The sequence below is a fragment of the Zeus faber genome (assembly GCF_960531495.2).
Source record: "Zeus faber genome assembly, chromosome: 1".
Taxonomy (NCBI): domain Eukaryota; kingdom Metazoa; phylum Chordata; class Actinopteri; order Zeiformes; family Zeidae; genus Zeus; species Zeus faber.
In genome coordinates this window covers 32,014,090-32,039,089 of record NC_137193.1, presented here as the reverse complement: position 1 = coordinate 32,039,089, position 25,000 = coordinate 32,014,090, and the positions used below count along the sequence as shown (strand labels likewise).

The 25,000-nt window shown below is 43.2% G+C and overlaps 1 protein-coding gene across 1 annotated transcript in view; it reads left to right on the top strand.

The window, feature by feature from the left end:
• LOC307247508 (retinoic acid receptor beta-like) overlaps nt 1–25,000 on the top strand; it is a gene marked incomplete at its 3' end in the record, with an annotated part of 64,932 nt that overhangs the window by 24,021 nt on the left and 15,911 nt on the right. The window contains 1 exon segment of the mRNA XM_080023666.1: nt 17,562–17,722. Coding sequence (XP_079879792.1) covers nt 17,562–17,722 — 161 coding nt within the window.

Here is a 25,000-nt window from a genome sequence, read left to right as displayed (position 1 = left end):
ACAGCGACCGCTCTCTGTCAGTTCTCCACTGACCACATAAAAAGAAAAAATAGACGCTGTCCCCATTTGACCCCTTTTTTAGGCCTTAAAATTCAAATGATCTTTTACCTTTATTATTATTATTAATATTTTGGAGCCAGCACCACTCATTTTATGCCTTACGATTCACATTTAGGCCTGTGAGCAACTGAGGCAAAATAATTATCTTTCTCTCTGTACATTCTAAACTGATAGTGTGGATACTCAAATCTTTTATTAAAAAGTACCTCATTATCATAATATCATTCGTAGAATGTTCCCGGGACCCCTCTGTGCGTATCAACGCTTCCACACCCCACCCCTCCTGCCTTACCTGCTTTACTGCTTGCTTCCTCCACCTCCCCTGCATCCCGCTGTTGGGCTCTACTCTTCTATCCAATGGGGAAATTCAAGGTCATCACTCCGATATTTCGAGCTCACGAAAGCATTAGATTACCGGGAGGAGCTGAGAACGCAAAGTCAGAATCAATTGGAACGGACATTAAATGGACTTTACCCAGCCAGGTCCCTAGAACAAAGTCTGTGTAATGTCAGATTAAGCCCATGTTTGAATAGAGCAGGTCACTGTCCCGAGAATTCACAGTGAGTGAGTGGGCGTGTTGATGACGTTGCACATGTGCATGCATGCGCATATACAGTACATTGCTTTTTTGACAATTGACAATTTTACAGGACACATGTCGTGAATGAGCTGTGTATACAGTGAAACAGTTCAGAGCACAACAAGCATTTCACCGTAGCCTTTCGGGAGGATATTCATCAGACGATGGGATATATATTATGTCCGATAACCTTCTGCAGGCTCTAGCCAGATGCCACCCCTTGCCTGAACCAAACAGAGTATTTCCAGTCAGCCGGAACCCGTCTAACATTGACAATCTCCTTTTGTGCACTTCATGTGTGAAAGGCTTACTCGCACAACGGTTACAATGTGCGGTGAAAACTACACACGTATGCCTATGCTTTCTGTACACCCTGCCGGGAGTGATGAGCAGTAGGGCCCAGACGCCAAAACTCAAATGATAATTATGATCAAGTCACGATAATGAACTAAAGTTTTTAGTTTTTTCCCTCATCCCTAACACACATACACACAAAAAATACGAGATGAATTTCTTTGAGGGTGCTCTTTGAAGTTCGATACCCCTATTGTAAAGGGGAATTGGATGGCAGGGCGTTGCGATGGCAGTGCATCCTTTCCGCTTACAGTAAGCGTAGGACCGGGCTCCCGCTGTTCTTCCCCCGTTGTCTGCCACGCGAACAAAACAGTTTGCATTTCACAGGTAATTGGCGCCTTTCTGATTTTCTGCAGCCTTTTATGGCCGAGGCCCGCTTCACACACTCCATTAGCCTTGGTGTGTGCGAGCGTGTGTGTGTGTGGGGTTTCAGTCATGGCGGAGGCCCTTTCTCGTTGTTGCCTCTTACACCCTGCGGGTGGGATCGGGGAAGAGGTGTGATGCGTTGATGATGAGATGGGCAGAAGTGGATATTTCCCAGTCTGGTACGAATGAGTTTGATTCCGATGAGGTTGTCCTATTCTAATGTCGGCACACACACATTTTCACACACACACACACACACACACACACACACACACACACACACACACTAGGGGTGTAACGGTACGCGGTATGTTATCAAACCGTTGGGTATGCCCCCTATGGTTCAATATGCACACATGAACCGCGGTGTTACGGTATCACTATAGAAGTCCACCGGACACGTTGGTGCAGCGTACAGAGTTGGAGTCTGCGCGGCGCCGCGCAGTATTTCTTTCTTTTTCCCGAGAGGTCTATTTTTTTCTTTCAACTGCGTGCAGCTACTTCTCGTCACTGTCGTTCACAAACGATCCGATTCTTTTGTTGGGCTCTTTTGTAGGAATGAAGGGAACCGAGTCTCACTGGGTGATGAGCCCTTCTTTATATTTAAATTATCCTCTATCCTGGACACCTCTGCTCCAAACAGATGAAATTACGCAATTTATAACAACCCACCAGTGGAGAAGTGGAATAAATATGAGCAAAACATTTCATACAAATTCGAAGATTAAAAATAAATGCTTGGGAGCCTTAAGAGCCGTCTCTTTCCAGCGAGCCGAATCATCCGGCTCACTGAAAAGAGACAAACTTTTCAACGCACAACAAGTGCATCTCTTCCCCCCCTTCCACTGCATCCATGTCCACTCTGTAAGTTCTTCTGTAATCTGACTTTTTTCCGAATTCTACTCATCATATCACAGCATCATGTTCCGTCTAACATTATTATCTTATGTTTCATATCACGATCCAAATCATATCCCTCACATTAACTACACTTATGAAGTCGGCAGAGTTGCTTACCGGCACTTCTCACAAGCTGCCACTCTCTGTTCTGCCCTCTCAAGTGGACAAATCCAGTGGACATATTGTAAAATATATCACGTTTTTTGAATGGGAGCGCACTTTTTCTTTAAATTATGAGAAAGCACAAGCTGCAAACTCCGGCGCCTGCAGCTTGAGCAGGCATGTAGCACGCAACTCAGCTGGAAAAGCTCAGCTTCAGTGATACTGTACAGAGTTTATTTTCAGATAACGTTACATTAGAAATCACATTTGTTTTGTCATCCATGTTAGACAAATTACCCACAAAAATCGCAAAACATTTACAAGAATCGTGAACCTGCTTATGATTTTGAAGTTCGAAAACAAAAAGTCATTTTGATCGAGATTCGAAACGTGACACCCCTTGTATTTTCCGTATTTGTGTTTGTGTGTCTCAATTCGGCTTAAATGAGAGATGGAGTCGTTGAAAACAAATTTCTTGCACTGATGTGGTCCAGATTGAATCCAGTGTGTGTGTGTGTGTGTGTGTGTGTGTGTGTGTGTGTGTGTGTGTGTGTGTGTGTGTGTGTGTGTGTGTGTGTGTGTGTGTGTGTGTGTGTGTGTATGTGTGTGTGCGATAATTGGGGGTGGGGGGGGTTTACAAATGTAGCCATTGCTTGCCAGGTGCTCAAGAGAATTAGCTACTCTTAAAAACAAACTATAATCTAAACCTACTCTGACGTAAGTGTGTGAAAGGATTCAAATCTAGTGCGTGTGTGTGTGTACTTACAAATTACGAGACATACCTGTAGGTTGACGCAACCGCACAGGAGCACACACGCACAGGGACCCTAACCCTGTGCATGGGGGCGTCAGTATTTAGTTAAAGTTTTTTTCCATATAGCACCTTTCCATGCAAAAATGTTGTACAAAAACATATCTAAGAATATCAATAAGAACATTCAATATAAGCACACAAAACTTTACAACAAAGACTACAATAAGAATAGAAAAGAAAATCCAAAACAACAAAACAAATTGAATCAATACATGATAGTCAAAAAAATATGGGAGCTGGGGTTGAGTCGCTTGGAACCTATTTAAAAGCTAAATTAAGCAGATATGTTTTTAGATCCTTTCTAAAAATGTCAAATGATTCTGACATGCGAATAGACAGCGGTATGCTGTTCCAGGCTTAATGGGCTTAACAGGAGAGCGGCTTCACCAACTTTCTTTTTGGTCTTTGGTTTAGTCAAAAGGCTGGCCTCAGAGGACCCGAGTGTCCTCCTGACTGTCTAACACAATAAGGTGTTAGACAGTCAGTAAGATAGGAGGGCGCTAAGCCATTCAGTGATCTGTAGTCCAAAACTGGCGTCCCAAAGGGATAGGAGAGGCCTCACCTTAGCAATGTTTCGTAGATTTTAAATTTTATTATGTAATTAATAGGGGTGTGCATCTCTCCCTTATAAGATGATCCGATATGTACGTATCTGTAGATACATAGGCTACAATACAATTTGATACACTTTAATATGGAACGATTCCATGCGATCGGATGCGATACGATGCAATACGTTGCAATATGACAAAGTTCTGAACATTTGTTGAATGTAGACATTCTTTTTCCATTAAAATTAGGATAAGGCAATTCTGTAAAAGTGCCTTAGATATAAATATATATATATATTTCATAGACCAAGACCGGGGAACCCCAAGTATATTTGTTACTTTTTGCATTTAGATATAATAAAATCCAATATATTGTGATTCTAGTGTAGTAATATACTGTATAATGCAATATTGTACTGACCCTGGATGCATTGGAGTATTGTTAATTGTCATTTATAATGTGTTTTACTGCGGGCGGTTCACAAGTTTCGCCGGGGGGAATGTGCGCTCGTGATATGGTGCGGTGGTGTGTGTGGCGCAGAGGGGGAAGTGTTCAGTTGTACAATATCATAATCAGTTGAAGTTCTGAACAGCACATTGAGACGCAGCGCAGGGTTCAGGCTGAACAGGGATTTAGAGAAAGATTTTAATTTATTTTGTTTCCTCAGTTTGTTACTTGTATGGAAAATGAAAAAGTTAACCTAACTCAGAGAACTGCATTGGAGTTTTTCCTTCTCCTCCAGACTGTGCTGAGCAGTATGCGCTGTGCCATTTCCAGTGCCAGTTTTCCTGCATTTTCAATTTAGATCTATTTATTTTCATTAGTTTCTACTTGTATGAAATATACATTTTAAACACAACTAAGGGACTGTCCCGTTCCACCTTGGTTCAGGACAGTGGATTGCATAATGGAGGGAGCGATCTCAAGTCCACTGTGCGACCCGTTCCAGTGTCTCCAAACAAAACAAATAAATATTATTTTGAAAGTAACATGACTTGTAATGTTAGATCAGTGAGTCTTCTGCAACAGCTTAGTTTATAATAAAGTCTAATTAGCAACAAAGCTTCAGTCAACCAGTAAGTAACTTTAGAATTGGGCCATCGACCGGTTCATGGTACATTTAGATCGATCCAGGGTTTAATGTAGTCCCATCTTTAACGTTAAAACCGGTTTCCGATTTGTATCAGAAAATTGTTTTGGTGAATTGTTACACCCTAAGTAATTAAAATGAGGCTTGAAGCTAAGGTCAGCTTCAAGAACAACCCCTAAACTAACCTAGAGGGAGAGAGAACCATATGTTTCTTTTGTTCTGGATGAACTACTAGGACCTTCATTAAGCTCAAAATTTTTTTTAATTCATCCAGTCATTGATGGTGCAATGCAATGTCATGTTTAGGCTAGTAAGGAGTCTATCTGGACGACATTTCTATCTATTCTGGCCTCAAAAAACACTGGAACCCAAGTCTGATGCAAAAAAGTTTATTGTGTATCTGAGCGTACAGCAATAAACGAACTAACTAACCGATCTTTTGTACTTCCTTATATCCCAAGATGTACTCTTCTCTAATTACATGTTCTGCCCCTTCCAGCGCTGTGAGCCAATAACAGTCTTGGGGGTGGGTCCCAGGAAACCAATCACAGTCTTGTTACCATGGATATTCTATTTTTTTAGGGTGGTTTTCCAAACAACCAATCCCAGTCTTGTGGGGTGTGAACCACTCACAGTAACCAATCACGGTCCTGTAGGTAGACAGCTTCTCTTTTTGGGTGTGTTTTTTTAAAGAACCAATCACAGCGTTTGTGGGGTGTGAACCAGTCACAGCCCTGTTAAGAGATGTTCTGGTTTTTTTGGAAGAAGCTTTCTTCAGTCACCTTCCTGATGCCCTACCTCCAGAAACTACAGTCCAGATGGGTGTGTTGCACCAAGATAACTCAGTTAGCCAGGTAACTTCAAACATAGCTTGCAACAACATCTCTGAACATTTGTTATGAAATAGCACTAATCAATACTTATAACTAATTGACACCTAATATATTCAAGTTTAGTTTTACAAATTCAGATTCAAAACATTAAAAACTAAAGCCAAATATTTTTCAAATGTGAGCTGAACTGACAATCCAGCTACCTAGAATACTCCTGAGATCTTTCCTTTTATGGCCCAAAATTGTTTGTAGTTTCAGTAGTTAACAACTGCCAAAAAATGGCAAAAAAGTAATTTCACTACAGTACTTGAATCACAATGGAAATGTGAATGTAGTTGAACTACCAGCAACCTACTGCAAAATGTTATTAAGCTACCAGTTTAATTACATGTAGTTCACTGCACCCCAACATTGCCGATTAGTCTTTTGCCCTAATGCCCAGGTCGGCAACCTGATTTGCATGTCAGGACCGTTATGGGCTTCCACTAGAGTGGAGGCCCTATATGTTAACGCTATTTATACCATTTTCATTTATCTTTTTATCAGTCTTATTCAATATTGTTTGAATAGCTAAAACGGAAAAACAAGAGAAACAAAATACCACTACAATGCCTGCCTGCCTGCACAGCACAAATCATGCATGACAGTGCGCACACACAGCACCACTGGCAGGTTGTGTGATTGATGTAATTTTGGAAATTGCTTTGACCAATGAGCATCAGTGGCAGGTAGGCTGCCTTCTGTAAATTATCAATAGCAAGAATGTTTAGAAAATTTAGCATGATGGCCATCAGTTACTTACATACTCACCACTATTTGAAGGGCACTGGGAGAGCCGTGCGCTCCTCAAAGTCATCCATCATGCGCTGTATGTCCAACTTCTTCGCCCAGTCATTTTCAATTGATAACGTGGCCAATCCCCTCAGTGTATCCTGCCCCATTGTGCTCCTCAGATCGTTTTTAATTCGTTTTAGCTTGGAGAATGAGCGCTCGGCAGTCACAACGGTGACAGGAAGAGTCAGAAACTGTTGGTAAGTGTTTGATGAGGACCTACAGATTGTTTCGGCAGTTGTTGATGTATTACCCGGCATACATTTGGAGGCGATTCAATCGTACATCTCCATGTTGTAACGTTAACATTGAGCGCGCAAATAAAATAACTACTCATGCAACACAACATTTCAAACGTATTTAATTAATTCAATGGTTTTATACGAGTCATGACTAAAATTATTGTGAATTTACTATCAACCATGACCAAAATTCCTATGTGACTAGGTGGTATATGTACAATTGAGTTGAATCACTGATTGAAGGTATGGCAATGTTTTTAATGTGACATCGTATCAGCGCTTATCACCAATTATTATGTTAATACATGTTATGGACCCGCCCGACATGCCAAGGGGCCACGCGGCCTATAGTGGGGCGGCCCTTCTGGAATTTGCCCAATTGCCAGATGATCAATCCATCACCGACTGAGTCAGCTAGAAGCTGGAAACAGACCATACCTGTTCACAAATTATATTTTAAGGAGCACCATGTAAAGACAGAATAGCAAAGGCCCCAGACACTACCTTGTGAGACTCCATAGTCCACATTTATTGGCTTGGACACAAAATGACCCAACCCAATAGTTCGCTGGGCGGCTGCACACTCCCACTAGCTCCGGCTGAGTTAATATCAGTGCCACCACCCGACCCCCCATCAGAGATCATATTTCCACTGTGCAGGTGTCCCAGCTGACGCCCCCCCCCCCCCCCCCCCGCACAGCACAGAAGGCAATTAGTTTAAACCTGCCCGAACGATATAAGGATTCCTCGTTTCCACGGCTACCCAGCTTTCATACACCACTCCTCAGCCGCCGCCGCACTCAGCACCACCGAGGCTGTTTCGGCCTCGTCCCCCCCGGCCCGCCGATCAGATAGATGGCGTTTATTTAGCGGTGCATCTGCTCTCCCGCTGAGACGAGCGAGCGGAGCCAGCGGCGCACAGATGGCCAGCCGGACGCGTCTTCCTCCAAACGGTCTGGCAGCGTCTGGCAGCCGCGCTACAGAACATCCATTGTGGCAGCCGGGCGCCAGGACGCTGCGGCCAGGCTGTTCCAGAGGGGGCCCAGAGGCGGAAAGGAACAGAACAGAACAGTAAAAAAGTAAAAGAAAAGGGGGATGGAACATCAGTAAGAATAAAGTGTGGGACATTGTTCATTGACTAAACAAGTGGTAGTGCTGTGCCGTGGAGCCTCAGGGCTAGGGGGTCATTCTGTGTATTAAGCAGCGCTTGTGATCGGAGCCAGGCTGCATTTCATCCCCATCTACAAAAACTCCCAGAAGATTTTTTTTTGGTTTGTTCTCTGCTGATACCTGACTAGCCAGTGTTAAGTTATTTTTGCAATAAAAATCGGCATCGGTATTCAGTGTCCCCAGATCCTGTCAGTCGATTTGAGGCTAACTTAAAGCTAATAATAATGACAATAAACTTTATTTATAGAGCATTTTTCAAAACACATGTTACAAAATGCTTTACACAAAAGAGAAAACAATGTTTAAAAGATGAATCATGGTAAAAGAAGGAAAAATGAATACAAAAATGAAAATAATATAAAAAGAAATACAATTAAAAAATACGAATGAAATAAGAAAACCAAGAAAAGAAAGCATGTGTAAGAAAAACACATTTGAAACAGTATTTTGGTCCGATATCGTACTGCACATAACCATATAGTTTACCTTGATGAACATCGGTTGGATTCCTCAACATACCATTTTAATATATGCCTGTGTTGGGATGTACAGTATATGGATTTGGCGTAAAATCCTCCATCATCGTGATAAAATCATCCTGGCTTTAATCGGTTGGGAATTTTTACAGAAAGAGAGATGTGCTACGTATTTCCCTTTTTTTTAGGAGCAGTTATCTCAGGGACTGAGTTAAGATTACACAGAATCCACCCCCCACCACCGCATCTGTGTGTATTAAAAACCCATCTATTTTCATGGCCTCTTTCATCTAATGCATCATTCGGATGTATCTGCTCATGCTTGCAGTAATTTGCTTGAAGTGCGGACGTAATTGATTGCCCCCGGGATAGAGCGTGGGGGTGGGGTTTTGAAGAGGGTGGGTGTGGCCGGGGGGTTCCTGTGGTTAAGTATGGAAGAATATTCAGAATGCATATTTGTATATTTATTTCCATATGCACTTTGAGACTCTTGGCTGTTTTGATTTTTCTTTTATTTGCCACAATTGAATGATGCCAATTAGGCATCGGGCTTGAGATGTAAACCGAAGGCAGATCAAAAGCAGTTGTGTTTCAGCAGTGCACCTGCCTTATTCGAGCCAGAAGCAGAGAAAGCATCCAATTCTGAAAGACCACGTCGCTGACAGCCAGCTGACGACATCGCCCAAAGACTGACAGCACGCTGTCAAATCAGTCTATTTAAGTGCTACTTTTAACCACTATCCTCCCCTGCCACCACCCGGTCCATCTCAGCACTCAGTTTCATGCTATGCTTTTACTTCTAAGGACTCGTGTTTTTATGGAAAAGCATGCATCTGTGTATGCTGAATTCACTTTATCGGCTTGTTCATCTCGGCATGGATGTTTCCCATTCATCAGGAGCCTCTCTCTTCCTGCAGTAAATGGTCCCAGTAAATTCCCCTGGAATCAAATTTTTTCAAGGCAAAAAGGAAGTATCTTGTTTGTAGGAAGGAAGTATCTGGTCTTTTTCAAGACATTCAGATTAAAATTAAAACACAAATGAAGGTAGTCATTGGCGAAGCTGATAGTACCTTAGTAGAATCCAAGCAGACCAGTGCCGTGTCTGTGTGTGTGCGTGTGTGTGTGTGTGTGTGTGTGTGTGTGTGTGTGTGTGTGTGTGTGTGTGTGTGTGTGTGTGTGTGTGTGTGTGTGTGTGTGTGTGTGTGTGTGTGTGTGGTAAGATGATCAAGTCCTCCTTGACTTAACACAGCTGTTACAGCACCATCACCGTCCTCTTCTGAATGAAGCCACCAACCCAATTGACACCGGCCTTTTTCCCAACCGTTAGCTGGAGACTCTAGATTAATTTAGATGCCGACCCGGGGTGCAGTGGTGCCTGCAGAAGTAGATATACTGTAGGCTACTCTTCATTTTTGCCAAAAAGGTTTTTTTAAGCGGCCCGTCCAGCAAAGGATAAAGACCCTGTATTATAAACAGTGACGTGTAAGATCACTTGCATATTTAGTTCACCCAAAGATGGGCCGGTAATATTTCAAAACTATGGGTTAACTTCTGCTGCTTGGCTTCAGGGAGTAAGGATCATTATGGACGAAGAATACTCCGTTAACCCCTCGTATACGCTGCACTACAGCACTGATGCCGACCACCCTGTACATAACTACTAGATATTTAAGCCTCACTGTGCCACAAAGAACGCACCATTATCATTCTAGGATTATATTGTGTCGGAAGTTCAAAATAAATGTCCCCACTCTCTGAAGCACCTTGACAGAAACGGTGTACTACATTCTCCATACTGCATGTTCCAGCTATCGTCCAACGTACTTAAGTATGTGAGTAAAAAGAATGATGGCTTCTTGTACATGTTTGCTTTTTGGGTACTCCAATATCTCCCTTGATTTGTGCATACTATGGTTTTGGACATAGTAAAAATGCTCAGATACTAATTTGGCATCCTAAGTAGTGTGGTTGTATGCCATTTGTGACACGTTTGCAGTTAGGGAGCTTATCTGGGAGGCCCAGAATCTTGGTAGAATCTCGGTTATTTCTTATGTTTTGTGGGTTTTTTTAGATATAGTGGTAAATATTTGGTAGTTTCTTGTATTTCCTTTCAGAATCGTTAACCCCGTTTCACCTTAGAAACAGCCTGTCCGCCAGCTTTCCGCCGTCGTGCATTCGGGCATGAAACATCTTCATTTACTCCGCGGGGTCTTCTTTGCTTCACCTAGCACGCTGGCCTTCATCCCGGCTCGTTTTTTGTTCTATGGAAGCGTAAAAATGGAGAAAGAGAGAGAGAGAGAGAGAGAGAGAGAGAGAGAGAGTGTCACATGCTCTGCCCCCGCACTGACATTGTAAGCCTCTGTGACGGATCGGCAGGGGGATCAAATCATTTCAGCTGTTTAATTTTATACCTTTTAATCTTTTTTTTTTTTTTTTCTCCCACCAGGCAGTTAGGCAGGGAGAATATCTGGAATGTTGTTACATTTTTTTTATGCAAGGCTCGGTCCATTATTTTCACATGCAACAGGCCACATTATGCGCTCTTGGACGTTAAGACCTTCATTATAGCATTGTTACTTTTAATACCCCTAAAGGTTTGCCTGATATCGGACAGAATTGTCAACTTGTTACACTCCGTCTCCATCTTCAGTCTAACATTGCCGCCACTCCAACCCATTTCCGTGGGGGAGGGAGATCCGATTTTCCCTCGCCAATCACTAGAGACCGACGTATCCGCCTGAAACTAACGTCATTTGAAGTTGACACTGATGCGTAGCCGGGCCAACATGCTGATTTTGCCGGGGTTTTAAGAGTGGAGCGGGGCGAAGTAAAAGAAAATAGGAAAGCAGAGTGCTGCTCGGTTTCAAAGTAACTCATACTTCTAATCGATTTAGAACAGCCTCGATAGCGCCATCTATCCTGTCAGTTGCCATTTCTGGTATTACTCCTCCTTGGTTCCAGGCGACGCACAGCTTGACAACAGCGTTATGCTGTGATGCTCATTGGACCGATATTTTTTTCAACCGAGAAACAGCTATTCCATGTCATGATGCCAGACCATAAGAATCAGGTCTGGACGCAGGCAACCTACAGTAAAGGTACCAATGGCTTGGCACGTGGTATTCCTCTGTAAAGTACCATTTTTGTACCTGTTAGGTAGAGATTTGTTGCCAGAGGTATGAAATTACAAACAAGTGATTCTCCACCTATTTCGTATCCCAATAATCTGACAACCCCAATTGATAAGATTTACTGTATATTGTGAGATAGGTACTATAGTTGGGGAAATATCAGTAGAACCCTGAAAAGGCAGTCATTAGTGTACATCCTTTTAGCAGTTCTAACATCTTTTAAATGAAACAATGGTGAAGTTTTACATTTTGCTAGGGACCCCCTGGAACCTCTTGAAGCAACACCGGGTGTCCCCGGACCTCACATTGAGAACCACTGTTTCAAAATAGGTAAAAGTCTAGGACGGTGCATTTGCTATCCTGAGTGTACAGTATAAAACAATCTGGTTAAAGGTCCCCGGTCGTAGGGTCAATTACTCACACACGATGCACATATGGGTCACCCAAGTGGGTCAAAACACTATATGGAATGATCCGGGACTAGAATGACATTATCAAGCGAATAGCCGCCGCCCGTCTTCTCAACGATGACAATAATCGCTGTAAGGGCATCCAGTCTAATTCCCCTTTAAACCGATGACACACTAATGACCCTCCCACTGACTGAGGATGGAGGTTTGTTGGAGTGGGGACATTCTTCCAGACGGAGCACGGGTGTGTTTTGTTTGTTTGTTTGTTTGTTTGTTTGTTTGTTTGTTTGTTTGTTTGTTTGTTTGTTTGAGACGATTGGCATAAACATCCCCACATTACCAGCTAACAGGAGCGTAGAAAGGGTAAACAAATATTTAAATGATTCTGGATTCCCTAACACCACATTCTAATGGCGATCTCGCTGACAGTATTATGAACTGTTTGTATTGACACATTTTGGAGTGGATAACCTTGGAAAGTAAAGTAAAATAAAGTGGATAATTTTCCGCCTGCGATATTCCCGGCGGAAAAAAACCCCCCTCCGAATAATTCAAAGAATATTCCATCATAATAATACACTGTTTAACAAACACTGCTGCTGAGCTTGGGGCGGGATGTACTTTTCCTGCGTTGAAGGCGCTTTTTTGTAGCCATGGCAGCCATGTCAATGTTTCATATTCATATTTAAGTAGGCCAACGTAATGCTCAGATAAACACACTGACTTCAGCTATGATGTGCCTTTATCTTCCAATATATAGGAGTCATACATAGTTTTGTTTGTTTGTTTGTTTGTTTGGCATTCGTGGGGAATGGTAGCTCTAGTAATCTCAAGGTTGGGGGTTCGATCCCAGGCTCCTCCTGCCTGCATACTGTAGGGTCCTTGAGCAAGACACTTAACCCATAATTGCTCCTGATGGCTGCGTCCTTCAGTGTTTGAATAATTGTAAGACGCTTTGGATAAAAGCGTCTGATAAATGTAATGTTGTTTAAAGCAAAAATTGCAGTACATTTTAATGTGGCACAATGAGAATATTTGCGGAACTGACATCTGAGTCCTGCATCATGGAATTGGTGATCCTCTCGTTCTCTCTCTCTCTCTCTCTCTCTCTCTCTCTCTCTCTCTCTCTCTCTCTCTTTCTTTCGCTCTCTCTCTCCCTCCCTCTCTCTCTCTCTCTCTTGTTTTAGGAAGAGTGTTTGTAGCGTTGGTCAGGGCCAGAGTCTTGATTGATTTTAACTTTCACAGACTGATGAAGAGTCTGGACGTCTTCATCAAGCTGTGGTGTTTTAATGACGCCATCTGTTCCCTGGTGGAGGACCACTTGTGCTTCCAGTCTGTTTTTAAGGTGTAGGGCTCTGTTAGTGAACAAAGTGTGTTTGTTGTATTGTCTGCAACTGTGAACTAGAGAAAATGTTAAAATAAAGATGCTTTAAAAATCAAAATCTCTCTTTCTCTCTCTCTCTCTCTCTCTCTCTCTCTCTCTCTCTCTCTTTCTTTCTCTCTCTCTCTCTCTCTCTATCTTGCTCTCTCTCGCTTTCTTTCTCTCTCTCTCTCTCTCTCTTGCTCTCTCTCTCTTTCTTTCTCTCTCTCTCTTGCTCTCTCTCTTTCTCTCAATTTCACATTTTCAACCCCCAGCTCACACAGCTGGTGTGTGAACTAGAAAAAAAAAAGAATTTATAAAAAACTAGAGGAATTTAACTGTTGTGTCAACTGTTTTGTCCATCATCCTCTCTTAAGATCCCACTGATATTGGTGGGTGGGATTTTGGATTTGTGTGCGCGTGTGTGAGTGTGTGTGTGTGCATCAAGAGGTTCGGAGAGCGATGTGCCCAGGCGACAATTTAAGGCGAGGGCAGATCACCTGCCGGAACGCACCTCATCCACATGAGATGGGGCACTGCACTACATGAGGCACTGTATGCATCTCCGTCTCCGCGGGTCGGTGAGTGTGTGTGTGTGTGTGTGTGTGTGTGTGTGTGTGTGTGTGTGTGTGTGTGTGTGTGTGTGTGTGTGTGTGTGTGTGTGTGTGTGTGTGTGTGTGTGTGTGTGTGTGTGTGTGTGTTGGCAGGGGGGGTCTTGCTTCTGAATCTGATCAGAGAGTTGAGATGCGGTATCGATAGATCAACCTGTTTGGCCTGTTGACTCGTCGCACACCATGTATACACCCCACCCGCTGCAACAGACTTCTAAGCACCCCAGGGTGCCTCAGGAAGAGTAGGGCTCCCTGGAACGCAAGTCCCTCTGGATATATAAATATATAGATATATATTCCCCACACCATAAAACAAACACAAAACCCCACAAAGCAAGACTCTTTTTTTTTTTTTTAAAGCTTGGCCCTGCTTTTGCGTTCTCCCCTGTGGATTTTTATTTTCACTCCTTTGGACGACTGCAGGAGTTTGTTATTCGCAGTCAAGTATTTCTGTTTGTTTGTTTGTGTGTTCTGAGGTATAAGTCTTTCTTGACACCTCCACTAAGTTGAGATCAACTTTTTTGATCGTGAAAAGATAGAATTCCTGTTACCACGGTAAGGTTGCACGTTCAGGAGTAGTACGCGCTTGCGTCCTGATCACCCTGTAACAATATATCTAAATCTATGTAATCACATAAACATATATGCACGCACATAATGAAGAACACAACCTCATACAGCCCCAGTCACATATCTTTATTTCAGCACACAGTGTTAATTCTCACACACGTGTAGGTGCTTGCGGTCAGCCTTGGACTCCTGCTGCTGCCGTCGTTGTTTTCGGCCTTGCCGCGCTGCAGCTGCGGAGCAGGAACAACAACCCATTGTCATTCGCGCATCACAAGGTTTGCCTCATCTTGAGCACATACGAATCTGTGACCTCAAACTGACTACAAAGATTTTTGCTGCCCTCAAATAAACTGTTCGTCTCAGTGAGCTGCTCTTGAGCACATTTCTGATCCGACCCTTGTGCAAGTGAAAACCAACGTCTGTCTGCCTCTTTATCTAAAAACCACCGACTGACAAACTGCAGATTAAAGCGACCCTTTAATTAAGAAAGATTAGTAAACCAAAATAGTGCACAGCAACGTATTTAACCGTGCAACAACGCAGCGAGCTACTCGCCCGAGAAAGAATGGAAGAAGAATGAGACGAGGGGAATGAGACGTTGGGGATTTTGATATCGATTTCCATATTCACATTCATCTCTTGGAGTCTTCCCTTGTAGTTATAAAGTCACAAGACTTATAAAGTCGCAAGAGCGGAGTTGTAACGAGGGACGTGAATCCAGGCAGTGTGGTGGTTGCCCGTGGCAACAGTCATTATTAACTGATCAGCAGTCGTTATTCAGAATGAACTGACGGATGTTATTGACCAATCAGAATGGAGTTTTCCACTGAGTAATACAAGGAAGTATTTAACAAAAAGGCAATTTGATTGAGAGGAAGTAGGGGATATATTAGATATTAGATCAATCTCTCTGGGAAGCCACGTTTGCTGAGGGTTTTATTTTGGAGGCCCCAGTTTAGAGAGCGTGACCTTCTTCCTGTGCTTCTTGACAGCCCCGGAGCCTAAGTATCCTTGAATGATTATTCACAGGTGACGAGGACAAATTGTTGGGAGCGGCTACTGGGGTGGGGAAGCGCATAGCCACGAGACCTTGGTAGTAATGTGATGGCGTCCTTCAGCCTTATTGGATCGTCCTTGCGTGTTGTTCTCCACTTTGGACTGAAACGCTCCTTAGTGGGTAATATGGAGGCATCAGGTAGTGTAGCATAGAGAAATGATTCTCAACGATTTTCACATTAAGGACCCTCAATTTGATACGCATTGGGCCACGGACCCCTTTTGATTAGATTTTGTCTCTGGGACAAGAATCTTCCCACATCCGAGAAGATCTTTATCATGAGATATGATTTTTGTCCAAACTTCCATACCTGTCCATACGATAGTTCAGAGAAAACAGTGGAACTATTATCAAAATAATCATTATTGCACATTCTAAAAGAAGACTCTTAGAATTACTTTAAAATTATCTGTGTCTGGGCTCTACTGCTCATCACTTTTGGTGAGGTGTACAGCAAAAACAGACATACTGAGTGAGATAGAAATACAGGAGTGATGAGCTTGAATCCCTCCTTTGGATAGACGAGTAAAGCCAATGGGTGGAGGGAGCACAGCCACACAGCAAAGCAGGCAGCAAAGCAGGTAGGGAGGAGGGATTGGCTGCTTAAATAGGCCCATAAGGGCATGGAAGCATGTGGCACCGTAGCTCCGCAAGCTACCCATTGTTTCTTTAACGGTGCTAACGTATCATAAATTAAATAACGGTGAAGTTGAACTCTTGATCATTGTGATGAGGATCCCATGGAGCCTCTTGAAGGACCCCTGGGGGTCCCCAGACCAAGATTATGGTCAGGATTTATTTACTAAGAGAGATCCGAGGACAAATGACATATACTGTAGATAAAAACAAACAAACAAACAAACCAATTCAGCCAGAGATTCTAGAATCACAGTTTGCAGGCCGAACACACAGTTCAATAATGTGAAATACTGTAGATGCATTTATATCAATTGGGTTGAGGCAAATTAAATATCTGAATTCTGCGTCTACCTGTTCCAATGTTCTATGTTAATAAGGGACTCTTCTCCACAAGGTGAATGTGTATCATTACACTTTTATAGCCTTGACGTAGATATTGACAAAAAATGACAATTCAATTGTAAAATAATAGATTAATCATCAACCTAAATTTCATGATTGTGACAACCCTAGTAAATAGACGATTATTCATTTAACCATGAAAATACATTATTTTGACCTTCAATGTCAATTTGAACATAAGACATTTTGTGCTAAAATCTTGCATAAATCAATGAAAAGCTTTTCATTGCTTATGTATGTACACTACATATACTGTGAAGGATAATGGCAGTAAAGAACAAAACAACTAATTCTTGGAACAAACAAAATGAACTGCTTGTGCTGTGAGACCATTAAAATGTACAAGAATTCTTAAAACATCCCTGTGGTGTGGGGATGGTGTGGTTTGAGCAGCCACTCTGATCCTACAGTAGATCCACCAGTTTCCTAGATCCAGGTCAGGTGTGGCTGCTCAAAGCACACCATCCCCACGCCACAATTCCACTGAACCTTCTTAAAATCTTAAAATAAGAACGCGCTGTACAAAGCTGAGTCCTTACCACAGCAGCCCAGGCTCAATTCCGGCACGTGGCCATTTGCCGCATGCCATCCTCTATCTCTGTCCCCTGCCTTCCCTTCTCCTGTCACTATCAAATAATGTATGAAAATGCCTTTTATTAAAAAAAAAAAAAAAAAAGGTAATGTGTATTGAAATGTTGGCTGCTATTCTCTTCCAAAAGTTACTGATTTCACCTTGAGAAATCCCTACAATGAGCTCTTTTCATAAGTCGTAAGTCAGATTGTTGGCGTATTTTCTCAAAGCCATCTTACGCGTCATTCCAGACCAGTCCGTTTATCTCAAAAGAAAATAAAATTGACCCATCGTTTCATCTTTTCCATGAAGTGGCCGCCGCGTTGCGCTGTCCCTCCAATGTCGCATTTCATTGTATTCCCGCTTTCAAGCATTTTCACGGCGGCTGCTGCTGTTCCTGCTGACGCTAATCCTAATCCCCGGTCTCTCCCTCCTTCAGCTGTCCGGAATGACCGGAATAAGAAGAAGAAGGAGAGCGCAAAGCCCGAGCTGGCAGAGAGCTACGAGCTGACAGCCGAGCTGGAAGCCATCATAGAGAAGATCCGAAAGGCTCACCAGGAGACCTTCCCCTCCCTCTGCCAGCTTGGCAAATACACCACGGTGAGTCCATTTACTCACCAGCGCTCGCCAACCCGTCTGGATTCTCCCAGGGGCCAAGTCCTCATTTTCATTGCATGTCATCCTAGTGTTCTCAGCGGGGTCAAAATTCTTACGCGTTTCTCCCGTTTCAGGATGAGTTTTAAAGGTATAATGAGTAGGGTTGGTAGGGCTGTCAAACGATTCAAATGATTTAGTGCAACATAAAGTTTAACTTAATATAATGTAATCTAATTGGGATTAATTGCAAGTTTTAACGTTACGCAAATTTGACCCTAAAGAAATAATTTTTCTATTTAAAAAGCAGTGCATCAAGTTATAGCCATACTCACACATTTGATTGTTGAGAACAGAAACACAAAAATATGTATTTAATGGCTTTTTCTTTTTTTTTTCGAAATACAATTTTATTTAATTTTCCATTTTTATACATAAACATATTTTATAATTTTCCAGCACCCTTTCTATCCCCCCTCCCTCCCTCCCCCCAAGCATTTAATGGGATTTTCACTATAAACAAGCTGCTATTGTTCTCCTATTCCTGCACTGAGCCATTTGCCAAGACAAACAGGCATGTTTGAAATAAAATTAAATTCTATATTAAAATGTGTGAGACAAATTATAAAAAAAAAAAAAAAAAAAAAAAAGCATAAGTGAAATAAGTAAAATAAATAAGTAAACAAAATAATAAATATTTTGTTGCGGTTCCCTGCAATTCCCAGGTGGATCCTTTTTGGGTCACAATGCGGAGTTTGGGAACCCCTTGGGGTACATGCATTTCATATTTAAATGTCTGTAGTTCAATTGTTGGTGAAAAAGTATTGCAATCAAAGAGTTGCACTTTGAAAACTGTATAACTGCGTGTAACAGCGGCCCTGACCCAGTGCATTCTGGGTCAGAGGGTAGCCGCTCCTCTTGTGTTGCTGAACCACTGATAGGCTAAGAAGCCTCGTGGAGAAGGAGCAGTCAGGCTTTGTGATGGTGTAGTTTCTTTGGCTCCTTTTGGTTATCAATACCTGCCTGGATTTGATCCATAGGAGAAATTCAGTGTTGGGGGCTGCTTTTCTGACAGCCCTCTTTTATCCCTGAAGAAAATTGTATGGATTGTAAGAGAAAGTAAGTGAAAACATTCTTAAGACCCGTTCAAACTTACTTTTTCTCTTCTAAAAAGTGAGTGTCTAACATCAAAACGCATGCTATTTTGTGGTTTTCTCACGTCAAATAGTAAAGCGAAAAGTCTCTGAAATTCAAAACTTTTGAAACACCAACACCTTGAAAGCGATGCAGCTGTACACAAAATACCCACAATATACACTGATGTTTATTTATTTATTCTATCTGTTTATTCATGCAGGATATAAGACGGTGTAAGACAGTGACTGAGGAACTGTCCCCGTTACACGCTGTGTTTTTTTGTTTCCTTCAATAAGGAAGCGGATCACACCGTTTCCATTTATTTTATTTGGAGGAACGGGGCACGGGAACGCACAACGGAGCGCATATTGCGGGCGCCCCAATGTGCACCACCGCAAGGGCGCCAAGGACGCATTCCTCATGACTATGAATATCTTCCCCTGAAAATCCGCTACCTCGATGCCCATTCACACTTAAAAAAAAAAAAAAAAAAGCTTGGCTGATAAAAAGGGCACCATGGAGATAGGGGCAAAGGGGCAGGTGCTCGGGAACCACGTGCCTGCTCTGAACTGTCTAGAGACCCCACAACCAAGAGAAGGGTCATTTTTTTTTTTCAAACTGGGTTTCCAGTTTACAGAAGTGCAGCTGCAAATAGGTCTTACTTAACCAGACGTTTCAACTGGAGTCCACGCTTCGCCAACTCGCATCGTGCTCCTCCTTCTTTTGACATGTTTGGAAAGTGGGGATGGATGCGGCTAATCCGCCCGGCGATAGCTTATGCTGCTTTTCACGGGCTTATCTAACAAAGTAAACTTGGGGGGTTGGTGGTGGTGGCGGCGGGGGAAGCGTCGCGTTATATGCTGATGTGCGACGGCTCCGATCTCAATGACTGTCACTTCGAAGGCTTTATCCACACGCACACAGACACTCACACACACATGGAGTACTTGCCCTTTAAAGCAGGCAAGATGGCGCCCGACAGCGGTGTTGATTTATAGAAAATGAATAAAATAAAATGATATATATAAGGGCCGTCAAAGTAAACCCGATAATATTCAATATTCGTCAAAAAATGTTTTGCCTGCATTAAAAGGATTTTGCATTAACATGTTAATGCAAAATCACACACTCACACACACACACACACACACACACACACACACACACACACACACACACAAACACACACACACATTCACACACCCTGGTCAATTCATACCGGATGCTCATCGGTGCTGCATCTGCAGAGAATACTCAAAATAAATGGGAAAATGCAATTTCAATCACCCTATCAAAACCGACTTTGCAAAATTGAAGAGGTAAACTTTCATTCACCGAACCTTGAACTGTTAAAACACATGTTAAAATGTCCATTCCCATGTTGATAAGAGTATTCAACACCTGAAAAATATCCCTTTAAGGAACATTTTGAACAGATAAAAAATGAGCGATAAAATATTTCAGTCGATTAACAGCCCTAATATATATAAATAAAATATAAGTACAATTATGAAGGTATGCTATATGAAACCAAACCTATATGTCATTATTACATGTTTTAACTTTGTGTGTGTGCTTTATGAATGTAGCGCGTAAAAAGACGCATTATTACAAAAATAGTGACACTATGATGAGAGTTTCAACTGTAACCCTGTAACTGTCTTCTAGTTGACAGCAGGGTTTAACGACACATTCAGACGTTAAAATGTTTTATTTTATTTTTTTCAATTATCATTGGTTTTACCAAATTTTTTTCTCTCTCTTAATGCCATAGTTGGGAGAAGAAAAAGGTGTAATAATATCATTGTTTCATTTTCAAATGTGATCTTATCATTGTGTTGGAATCCTCTTGCTTACAGAATAAATCAATCTTTAAAAAAACAACAACATTCGGAGCAAATACAGTACCAGCGCAATCACCCGGGGACTTGCCTGAGATTGACGTGCGGATAAACCCACCCGCCCCCAAGCTGCGTTCGTCTCCGTGACAACCGCCTCTCTGACAGACGAGTAGTCAGGTGGACGGCTTGATCGCTCGCTAGCAGGTTGATTGACATGTGTGGGGGGTGTGGTGGGCAAAAGCTTTTTTTAAGCACCGGAAACCGACTGCCTAATGTGTTTGTTTATGAGCTTAGTCCCATATTATAGATTGAAGTCGGCACAGGAGTGAGCTGTGATTGACATTGTGGAGTGTCTTCGCAAACAATCTTTCTGTAGAGTTTTGGAGCAAGAGGATGGAGGATGGAGCTGTATAAGTAATGATCGAAAGAAAAAGTCAAATAAACAAGTTGAGTTGGTGGCCATAATGCGGTAATAACGTTTTGTTTTTTTTATGTATTACGATTTGGGGAAAGAAATACGCTATTGTTATTCTAAGTGTCACTCTGGGATAACTTCAGTATTACTTTGTGTGAGTGTTAGCTGTAGCGCCGTAGCGTTATCTTCCCCCTTGCGTGGAAGCCGCCGTGCCTGACGGCTACGCTAATTAACCGCATTCTCCGCTTCCGCCTCTCGCTCAAACGTGGGATTTCTCCCGTTCAATGCATCAAATAACTCCGTAATAACCTTCCCGCCCAGAAGATCCCCCTTTCTTTCCTTTTTTTATCTATTTTTTTATTTATTATTATTATTATTTTTTTTTTACAAAATAAACATTCAGCTTGTTGAACCGCGAGGCACAATAACAAAAAATTGTGTTTACGAAACGTCTGGCTGGTTTGGGGATAGCAGCTCTAATCTGGATGAGCTGTAATTAATGTTTTGCAATGAAGTCCTCCTCTTTATTGTTACGGGCTGATTGGTTCTTGTCGTGTCCTTTTCTCTTTTTTTTTGTTTTGTTGAGGGGGGGGTATTCAAATCCTAGTCTGTTGTGTTGCTTTTGGGCTTTAGCTTCGACGGTGAAGGGGATATTTATTCATTGATGGGTAGAAAATGACCCCTTTTTATGTGAAGAGATAAATGGTGATACAGGAGCCGTGCCACTGGACTGGAGAAGGTGGTGTGTGTGTGTGTGTGTGTGTGTGTGTGTGTGTGTGTGTCTGTGTGTGTGTGTGTGTGTGTGTGTGTGTGTGTGTGTGTGTGTGTGTGTGTGTGTGTGTGTGTGTGTGTGTGTGCGCGCGCGCGTGTGTGTGCGCATGTGTGTGTGTGTGTGCGCGCGCGTGTGTGTGTGGAGGAAGCAATTAGCAGCTGGAACTGACTGCTTCTTTCGCTTTTGTACCTCAGTGGCAATGGCTTCCACACCCACCAACGTTGGCGCGATCTTCCAACGTGGCGACTTCGTCTGATTTGCCCTGATAAATGTCGCCAAATGAAATTAGAATTTCTCCAGCAAACTTCCTTATCCGGGCTCTATTGGATTACCAGGCCACTGCCGTAAATTGACAGAGATTGCGTTTCTTTCGGGGGAAAGAAATGCATGCTTTCGCCGTCGACTCCGCTACCGCGGTTCCAGGCCCAGGGGGGCGGGATGAGGAAGACAAGTTGCTTTAATATCAGCACCCCTCTCCAATTTTATCACACACATACACACACACACACACACACACACACACACACCCTCATGTACGCACACATCTTCGGACGGAAATCGGACGTCAATCAGCAGAATATGCAGTCCGCGGCACCGCACTGTCGGCCACAGCTCGTTGTCTGTGATTTAAGCAAGGCCCTAATGTGCCTCTCACTTAACCCTGGATCATATTTAGTGATCTCTCTCTCCCTCTCTCTCTCTCTCTCTCTCTCTCTCTCTCTCTCTCTCTCTCTCTCTCTCTCTCTCTCTCCCTCTCTCTCTCTCTCTATCTCTCTCTCCCTCTCTCTCTCTCTCAGTGACTATGGGGAGCGCTTGGTAAATTGTTTTCTCCCGAAGGAGTTCCACCAAACCACAGCGCGTACCGCCTCTGGCCGGCGATTTAGCTGGATGCAATTTGAAGAACTGTCTGTCTGCCTAGAGGTGGGCTCGAAGGAGGTTCTCCTAATGGAAAGCATAGAGACCTCTCTTTCTCTCTCTCTCTCTCTCACCCTCCCTCCTTTTGCCATCCTCCAGAAATCTGTGGCCGTAGTTGTGGGATACGTGGCGGCTTTTTACACTGCGTCCGCCGTCAAGGCCGGATGATAATTGAAAGCGATGTGAAGGGAGAGGAGACACGATGCAGTCCTCTCGCGGTCCTCGCCGTTGTTTCGCCAATGTGAGAATGCGGACGAGCAAAGACTTTGTTTGATCGATCCTGAGGCTAGCGGAGGATTGTGAATGTGTTTTCTGGCCCAGGGCAGACAGAGGCAAAACAGCGTCGTTTGGCGTGTATTTATTATAGTCTTTAGAAAAAAAGGTGGCTTGTGGGCCAAAGGCAAAATCATAGGCTCGCTGGCAAACAGGGGGAGAGTCCAGAGCGTCCGTGCGTAAGCGCTCTGGTGCCATATGATGGCTGGTCAGCTGCGCTTAGCCTCTGTGGTGCTGGGTCCGATTCGTGTCAGAAACCACGCACGCCTCTCTACTGCAGGGAAAAAACAAAAGCCTAAGTTACTTCCTGGACCGGGATCAGACAAATCAGCGGAGTCCCTCCGTTGATTCGCCCGATCCCCAGCAGCTGAGCGATCCCGGGATGGAAGCCTGTACCGCCTGTCTGCAGTGGCGGCTTGACCACGCCCCCTTGGCCCACTACAAGGGTAATGGTCGGAATTCCATATCTTGTAGGGGTGTCACGATTCAGATTCAAAATCGAAAATCATATCATATGAGCGTTCGATTTCTAACTTCAAAATCACAGTGAGGTTTACGATTCTCCCCGTATTGTCCGAATAGACCCAACCATCACAGACGGAATGTCCTCTAGTGCAGAGGTTCCCAACCACCAGCTCGCGGACCATGCCCAACCATACAATGGCATATCCGTCAGTGCTGAAAAAAATATATACATATGTTTAAATCAAAAATCGAATTAAATCGTGCCACCCCAAATACCTATTGTCATGAAAATCATAGAGTGATTTACCAAAGCATTTTCAAAAAGAAAATCAAATCAAACAATTTTACACAGTAGCAGCTTGGGGATATAAGCAGTATAGTTCAGGGGTGTGGAGCTTGAGTGGAGATTGACAGGTCTGGGGTTGACCACTTTTTGAAAACCCCCAAACACTCTGTTCGCAGGTGGGCAGGATTAAGAGCATGACACAGAGACGTTATGCACGGTGCTTTTTTTTTGTTTCGTTCAATAAGGTAACGGAGAGGAACGGGGACGCACAGCGGAGTCGCCTATAGGAAGTTCTAGCCCTGCATCCACACACACACACACACACCTGTGCACACACACACACACGCACACACGTATACACACACACGCTTACACGCACATACACACGGGTTAGGGTACTGCTCTGTTGGTGCCGCCATCTTTTGGGTTTCAAACTTTCCCATTTTGGAGTCGCTCCTTTCAAACCTAATACCCACCAGTGCTGTAATGTCTCGTTTCCATTCTCCAAGTTATTTGCTTTTCTAGCTGAGGGTGTCACTGCTGCATCTCTTTATCTTTCTTATTTTTATCTAAGACAAATTTTTGTTATTCTGCTGATTTTCTTTTCTTTTCTACAATGACTAAAAGGTCAATTAATGGCTCTAAAAAAATGTAGCTTATAGCTTGAATTCAGGCAGGAAGATGTGTATGTTGTTACGCTCCCTGCTGTGCTATACTCTTGCTATGCAGAACTTCTGCTTTAGCTTAACTTAGTTTAACTTCCTTGTAAGTTAATACTATAACTGTTGATACTAAGTTGAGATATGTCTATCTGTCTCTCTCTCGCTCTCTCGCTCTCTCGCTCTCTCGCTCTCATACTTCCTGCCGTTGTCTTTATCACCAGCTGCCACCCCATCTTTACCTCATCTTACCCTCACCAAGTCCGTAGGCTTGGAGCCCCGCTATCTCCCCCCCTCACACCTCCCCTCCGCAGTGACACTCTGGCGCTCGTTATCCCGAGCCGGCCACATAAATCTGCGCTCGTTGCTGAGCCTGTGTCGTGAAATCCGGGGAAAAAAAAAAAAAAAAAAAAAAAGTTCCTACAGAGCCTATTGATATAAGTGTGTGACGTGCGGCGGGAGCCCAGGCTCTGCATTGTCGGGTTGAGGAGATCATTAGCGGCTCTCCCTGTGGAACGAGG